At 43.2% G+C, this 8,198-nt stretch overlaps 1 protein-coding gene across 1 annotated transcript in view; it reads right to left on the minus strand.

Annotated features, from left to right (window-relative positions):
- Window positions 1-3,336, minus strand: part of ZC3H12C (zinc finger CCCH-type containing 12C) — a 51,756-nt gene extending 48,420 nt beyond the window's left edge. Inside the window, exon 1 of the mRNA XM_018556245.1 lies at window positions 3,305-3,336. Coding sequence (XP_018411747.1) covers window positions 3,305-3,328 — 24 coding nt within the window. The 5' untranslated portion in view covers window positions 3,329-3,336. The remainder of the gene's footprint in view (window positions 1-3,304) is intronic.
- Between the last annotated feature and the right edge of the window lie 4,862 nt (window positions 3,337-8,198).

Here is an 8,198-nt window from a genome sequence, read left to right on the forward strand (position 1 = left end):
GCCTCGGGCTGGCTTCCTGTAAGTGACATTGGTGGACCATGCCTACACAATATGTGGTCATGTGTGACAATGGGACAACGTGGAAGCACAGTTGGGAGACAGTTGTCACCCCATAACAGGATGAACCTGAACAAGGATCTTCATGGGAAGATCATGACATTATTTAAATGAAAGCTGAAGATTAAAAAAAAAAAAAAAATGAAAACAACTTTTGGAATTACATTAAAACGTAAGGGTGTCTATGGTCCAAAAACGAGACATAAATAAGTATTTCTATCATGAATTTCCATACATTCTGGCCCACTCCCAATGACCATATCAATCTAGAAGTTTGCAAGCTTACTTATTGAAGATGCCAATAGTATGTTCTTTCTCACTGATCTTACACAATTTCACTCCCTGTGAATACGCACATCCTTGTGTCACAACTCTCGCAGAGCCTGGTTTCTGAACTACAAATGAAACCCTGAACAATGTAACATTATTATTACTTGCTGGAAGCATTGCATGATTGGATATGTAGTCTTGAGAAATGGAGATTGCATCACATCAAGTGGCACAGAAAGAGACGCAAAGCACACTGGGAATCCAGGATGTTGTTAAAAGTGATGGGCACAGGGAAGGCAGCACTTACTACATAAAAGGGATTTTGCATGATCAAATAACAATTCTAGTATGTATTCCTGTTACAATGCTGATGTTATAACAGAATAGTATATACTGGGCCTTTACAACTCCTTGACATGATAATATGAGAGTATTTTAGTGATTGGATTTAGATCTACTTTATTGAAATGCTCTGTATTGCGCAGATTTGTGACGTGCTTACTTTAAAGTGTTGAATGTTTGAAGGTTCTGTATGAGATATGAGGGGATCTGTTTAGACCAGCCTTTCTCAACCAGGGTGCTGTGGTACCCACGCGTGCCTTCTGGCTTCCTCTGGGGGGCCTCAAAAATTTCCCACTGTCATACCATGTGCAATAGGGAGGCTTTTGATGTGAAACGGGGGTGTAATGTTAAGAGGACACTGATGTGAAAGGGGAGTTGTAATGTTAAGGGAACGCTGATGTGAAGGGGGGGCTTTTGATGTGAAAGGGGGGGGTTCTAATGTTAAGGGGACTCTGCTGTGAAGGGGGCTCTTGATGTGAAAGGGGGTGTAATGTTAAGGGGACTCTGATGTGAAGGGGGGGCTCTGATGTAATGGGGACTCTGATGTGAAGGGGAGGCTGTGATGTAAAGGGGACTCTGATGTGAAGGGGGGGCTGTTATGTAAAGGGGACTCTGATGTGAAGGGTGATCACACTTTTTTTGTGTTTTTTTGTCGGAGGGTCCCCCCTTCTTACAATCTATACCAGACCCATATCTTTTGTTTTTTTTTATAGATTTTAGAGGGACCACGTAATTCTTTATGGTTTTTACATTTTAGGCTGGGTGCCTTGGTTTGCATACTTTTAAAGGACGCTGTGACTGCAAATGGTTGAGAAACACTGGTTTAGACTTTGCACTAGACCTGTGTGGCTTTTATTTAGGGCTGTTTAGTGCAAATGATAACAAGAAAATTCAGATAAAATTATATTTATAATAATTATTATTATATAACGCATGTATGGATATATGTGTTGTGTGTTCTTGCATGTTCTTGATGTATATGTGTGTATGTCCCCACAAGTATTCTTATATGTTCTAATAAAACTACACACACTCTTCGATAAAAAATGAACAGGCCAATACCTTTCTGTCATTTTCATTACTGTGAATACATTTAGGTTGTGAGCATGACAGCATTTCTCCAATGTTCAGAGACAATGCTGGAAAAAAGAATGAATATGTAATAAAAAGCTGTGGGCCTGGTTTCTGTGTATTTAATTACCATTGTGTTTCAGCCAGCGCTGTTGTCTGCTCACCTCCCTCTTACAAAGAAAATATGTCCCATTGAACAGATTGGTTAATACTCTCTAGGGCAACAGATGTCTACTGGAGCTGCAGGAGACCGGCAACTGGTGGCCTGCCCATCTCCTGAAAACTTTCAATAGCCTAATGCATATGTTCAAATAATAGGGCATGTGGCAAGGGTGAGGCCTTTAATTTAACCCTTTCGTGCACCTGCCCCCCTACAAGTCCAGCTCCACAAAGACCCTCTTGAGTGAGGCGTGCCGCCTAAGCGCAGAATAGAGAGCAGGTCTTTACAATAGATATCACATACAGACCCCCTGCCCCTCAACCGCCTTCTACAACCCCCTCACAACATACAGTATACATGGCTACCTACAGACTTTATGCACAGCTGGACACAGAGCACAAGTCAGGAACTTGCAGCCTGCACACAGCATCCACAGCACTCATTTCCATAGTTTAGTGTGGATTTTTTGGTGTATTTTTTTGGGAACAAACAATATCTGTACATAGAGACACGTATGTATAAAATAAATACTTCTGGCTCTATTCCACATAACATCTCTGTTATAGATAACATGACACGTAAGAAGTACAATTGTCTAAAAAACATTTCAGCCAATAATAGAGGAACAATTGTAAAAAAAATGAAGCAAAGTTGATTTGTTTTCTACAGCAACAATGTCCTTGAGGATGAAAGATCAAACCAGACATCTCACACTACAGAAGGAACATTATCTCCAAAGATTCTGCACAACGGTTGAGCAACCGGATTTCTTGTTACAATGGAATGAGAGATCAAATCAGGGTGCTGGAGGGGCGACATCTCGTTTTATTTTGCAGCAGTTCATAGTTACAAGTCCATTGACTAAAATCAATAGGAAATAGAAATCCTCCATGTACAGAACCTTATGCCAACAGTCCCCCACAGTTGGTCCAGAGGAAGGCAAAAAAAAACAAACACCTTATGGTTCAATTGTCTCCATCAATTCTTCTTGAACCCCTATGGCAATTACATTCCCTGGAATTAAGCAGGATGTTTATTCTGCCCAAAGAGCTGACAATCAAAGCATGGACTTACAGACTCTTACACCCCTTCAGATTTACCCTCTGCAGCATCTGTGCCTGCTATCTGTATCCGCTGCCAGCATGCCACATCTGGAGAGCACAGTCCTTGTACAGCGTCACCAAAAACAACCTTGTGCCAGATAAGAAGAAACACTGTCACTGGGTCCTTTCAGCTGCAGCAACCCCCTGTACAGCAAAACACCTGCTCTATGTGCTGCATCTCATCTCTATGTACAGGTTACATACAGCACACAATGCAAAATAAACAGTGCAACAATGTAGCAAGTTCAGTGTAATGCACACAGCAAAGGCAGCCATCACAGCCACAGGAAGCTGTACTTACTTTAGCTGGGGAACACACAGACATTGGCTTCTTTGGAGCAGTTTGTAGCAGCAAAGTCCTTAACACAAGCTGCAGGCTGCCAGGCAGGGTGAACAATAAAGAGTGGGACAGATGGGAGAGCAGTGTCTGTGCTGAACCTATTACCCAGCAAGACAGGCAGCCAATGGCAGAGCAGCAGGCTCACAATGACTGGGGCCAGGCAGATGCAAAGCTTCCCCCAGCACAGTGTCAGCTCCTCCAGCTCAATGTGTTCCCAGGGTCTGCCCCGGGCAGCATGTGCATTAACAAGGGGCGTGCTTCAACAATGGCCCATACAAAGGAGGCAGCAAGGCAGCTGCTGGGTGAGAGCCCAAGTCATTAGCAAGCGAGCTGCCAACAAAAAGCACCTGGCTCTGCACAGACCTCACGTTCTGCCATTGTTTCTGCCTGCTCAAGACAAAGGATGGAGATGATTTGGTGGCAAAAGTTTTATTGCTGGCTGATGATGGGGTTACAGCTTGCACAGGGCAGCCAGGGGGTTCTGATGGGTTCCAGAGGCACTCTTCTGATCATAGGCTGCTTGTTCTAGATCACTGCTGCTGGCTGCAGACCTGACACTCTGCTGATTTGTTTATTTCATTTTCAGGGATGCTTGTCAATAGGTAGGAGAAAATTATCTGGATTGATCCTGGCAGGAGGAAGAGAAGGATTGCATGACACAGCCATTTATGTCCAAGGCTAGGGATCTCAAGGGACATATATTGCAAGGATGTCAGGCTTGTCTCTGGGAATGCCCTCATTTTTAGGACTACCTATATCCCCAAACCCTTATCACCTTATCCTAAAATTAATACTTATCCTTTAAAAGAGAGCTATAGCCAAACCCTTTTTCTGGGGGTGGGAGGCTTTAGTCCTTTTTTGGGTCAAAGGAGTACATTTACTAATATACTCCTGTGATTAGGGATGCACTGATAGCGATACTAGTATTGGTGCCGATATCGAGTATTTGGGCGATTACTCGGCCAAATGCTCCCGATACTTATCCCGATACCAGAACTTCTGGTATCAGGAAGCTGGGCGGCAAGGCATTACATGCTGACCGGCTTCCTGATTGGCTGGGAAGCCAGCTCCACGCTCCCTCGTCACTTGGTGGAAGCCGAGCCGCGCGGCTTCCTTAATGGGACTTCCAGATACTGAACAACCAGCTACTGCCCACTATTTACTGACCACACCATGCTGAAGCAAGGACAAATCCCAACAGTATCGTGTCGGCATCCACCCCATTGCCTGATTGACAGCTGGCTCTACCTCTCTAGAGCCACAGCCAGCTGTGCCCGCCCCCTCCAGCTGTCTGTTCCTCCAATAAGCACTGGAGCAATAGAGAGAGGGGAGGGGGGAATCCCTCTGACAGTGACCGCTCTCTGCAGGGAGAAGACCATGAGCGTACTCATCGCTCAGCTCTCAGTATATAGAGCCGGCATGCTGACATGTCGCCTCTAAGTATTGGGAAGAGCACATTTTACTCTCCCAATACTTCCCCTTTAAAGTTGAGCTCTGATATAAGAACATAATGTCTTATTACAATAGGCATGTGTATTTCTTTTAGAATGTTGGTATATTTTATGTATTTTTTACAGTTTGTACAGAAATCCAGTGTAAAACGTTGCCTCTGTCCAGGAGCCCTCTGTAATAAGGACCGGTCACCGCTCCTCTGTCTCCTTATGCAGGATGCCTGGTCTTGTTTCTGCCCCTCCTATAGTTTTTAGCAGGCAGCTTGTATTGGGTGGAGCCTGCGGGACTCCTCCCACAACTCTGCTGTCTGCACATGCTATATACAGCACAGTGATGATGTCAATGCTCCATTTACAAGGTAATATCTGGGTTTTGCAAAGGCATTTTTGAGCCCACTAAGTGGAATTTTATCCTTTGTGACTATTGGAGACTAAAGTTAAACAAAAGGTTTTGTGTCGGAGTTTAGCTTTAAATTCAAAACTTTTTTTCACTTTAGCTAGAGTTTGGAATGATTGAAGCTGCACTCCTGGGAGAAGAAAAAGCCTCCCTGGGGGCCCCTCTGCTTTGCAAGGGTTAAATGTATGTTTAAGATACCATTAGGTATTTAGGATACCATTAAAAAAGGACTTTTCTTTTTCCTAATCCCACACTCCATGCTGTGCGGCCAGGTCTCACAGCTCCTTCCCTTAAGCTCACACCACACACATTACAATCTGATTGTACAATCGCCTTTTAATCTACCGACAACATTGTAGTGCAAGGGTCTGCCTGATTGGATACAGGTTGACTGGATTAGGTAGTTTTGGTAAATCTAAAGTTGATTGTATAACGATTGTAATGTTTATTGGTACCCTAAGGAGCTCTGGCAGTCAAAGTCACTCTGACGTTGTCAAGTAGAATGGTCATTGTATGTGAGGACACAGAGGGACTGCCCTGAACCCAGATCATCAGGGAGAAAAGAAGCGTGCAGGCTGCTAGGGGAGCGGGATCTGGTAAATAAAAGTACTTTTTCCTGGTACCCTAGGCAGAAAGATGAATTTAACCCTTGCAGTACAGAGGGGGACCCACTTCAAGGTAGGATTTTACTTTTCATTGTAGAGACGTCCTGTTGACACAACAAGCGGTAAGAGGAAAATCTGCTCTTCTACAGCTGTCACTGGAACAAGTGTCCCCATTAAAAGAGAGTCTCTCTATTCCTTTATATTCCTCTTACGGTGACAACTCAACATTTTGGATTTCCCCCTCACATTTAGTCGCAGTGACAATGATCATAAGGACAAATAGGGTAAATCTCCCTAACATGCATATAAACAGTAATTCAAATTCAAAGGTTCAAACACTTCTCTGAAAACAGAGCTCTGGGTAAAGTTTGTATTGACTCTTGCAGTGGGGCTATCCCCACACTGCAAGGGTTAAGTGCTCATTTTTGTCTAGGTTCAAAAATAAAAAAAAGTTATACTTAACCGATCTTTGGAGACGGCTTGCTCTTAGACCTGTCCCTGGAACCCCTCTCCCCCTCCCCTGCAGCAGTCTAAGTCCTTGAGTCATCATGTTCTACACACTGTGTATAGGACGAGAGGATGCCAATAGACATACCATCGAGTATGGAGGAGGAGATAGGCTGGAGGATCGCTATCACAGCCAGACGTCTCAGAGGGGGGGGGCTTTGTTATTTTTGAGCCTAGACAAAAACAGTGCGGGGTAGCCCTACTCCAAGGGTTAATAAAAATGTTACCCGTAGTTCTGTTGTCAAGCCCGTGTCAACAAACTTTTGTTTCTTAAAATAGGGTTTGCAGTATCATACTATGGGAGTGAAAAAACCCGCTTGAAGCAAGTCAGAGAGGAAGTTACCTGCAGGTCAAATGCGCTTGTCACTTGTCAGTGAATTCTGAATGATCTCAGAAGTGTATCAAACTGAGGTCATCAAACACAAGCCCAAAGTTCGGAAACAAATAGAATCAAAGAGGTTGTCTCTGCTTACTAGCTCTGGATAGGTAGCGCCAATACTCCAGGATTCTCTCAAAGAATACCAGGAAGACTGAAAAAAGTGTATCAACAAAGATGGGCATCAAACGAAACGCGTATCAGAGTCCATACAAAGCTTACTGTTCACAATTCGATCCAAGTTGACAAAACAGCCAAAACGTTTCAGGGGCAAAACACATCCCGCTTTCTCAGGGGCTACAAAATAAATATAAAACTACATGAAATAAAATAAAATTATTTTTATAATTAGTTTTAGACCGAGACCTCTGCGTAAGAAGCCTCAATTATATATACCTCCCTGAAGACCTGTGGAAGTGGAAGGGGGATCCGGGTACTTCCCATTCTATGAAAGACTGAAACAATATCTGTTACAATGTCTCAAAACGCTCTAATGTTCTGGTTCTTGAGAATTCATATAAAGTTATATGTCGTTGGTATCTCACCTTTTCTCGCATTGCAAAATGTATAACCTTATAACCAGTCCTGCTTTCAGGAATGTTCACATCAGGGTACAATGTATCCTAAATGGTGGACATACCCAAAGGGCAAAGACTATGTATACGTTTTTATCATTTAATTAGAACTCTGTTACACGGAAATCTGCACAAGGATCCATGGGAGGCCTTACTGTATATAAACCATTTGCTGTCTTTAATAAAACCAAAGAAAAAACGGTATCCTTCATATTTGGATCTACCAAGCCAACAATATTGAGGGTGTGGCAGCGTTCTCACTCAACTATCATGAAGTGCTCCAAAGGGTGACGGGTATGATGATCATTGAAAAGATGACTGCTATTTTACATGACTCCCTTAATACATTTTTAAAAGTATAGTCACCTTGGATAGAATATGCATCTCCAAAGGGAATTTATGATCCACTATTGACCCTTTAGGACAGTCATAGCGGTTGGGACCTTAATGCAGAGGGGGTAGGTGGAAACTTTAACCTTACTCCCTCTTCACCCCTTTTTTTCCCCTCTCTACTCTTTGCCGGGAAAATCCTCTTTCTTCACCTAACTATTCTCTCTTTATTATTCTCTATTATTTTCTTTATTATGGACCATGTTACTCAATGCCATTTGTTATATTTTGGTTCTTAAATTGGACTATGATACTCCCTTTATACCCTTGCCCTGGTTGTTGCATATACTGTAGACCTCTATCACCAGTGTACTTGTTTCATTAAGTGACCTTTCTTTCAATATTATTACCATTTGTTATTAATTCTTGTTAAAGGAGAACTATGAGGTCAGTGCTTTTCACTCCCCTCATAGTTCTAGCCAACCTGTGACAATGAGATTGTCACAGGTCGGCTCAGTAGATCGGGAGGTGAGCGAACACATACCGGCGTTCGCTCACCTCTCGATCCTGTCACGGCTCTCTGCCGTGACAGGGGGAGGGGCTGAATTCCCCTC

Source organism: Nanorana parkeri, unplaced genomic scaffold (genome assembly GCF_000935625.1).
Source record: "Nanorana parkeri isolate BGI_ZX_2015 unplaced genomic scaffold, ASM93562v1 scaffold229, whole genome shotgun sequence".
Lineage (NCBI taxonomy): Eukaryota > Metazoa > Chordata > Amphibia > Anura > Dicroglossidae > Nanorana > Nanorana parkeri.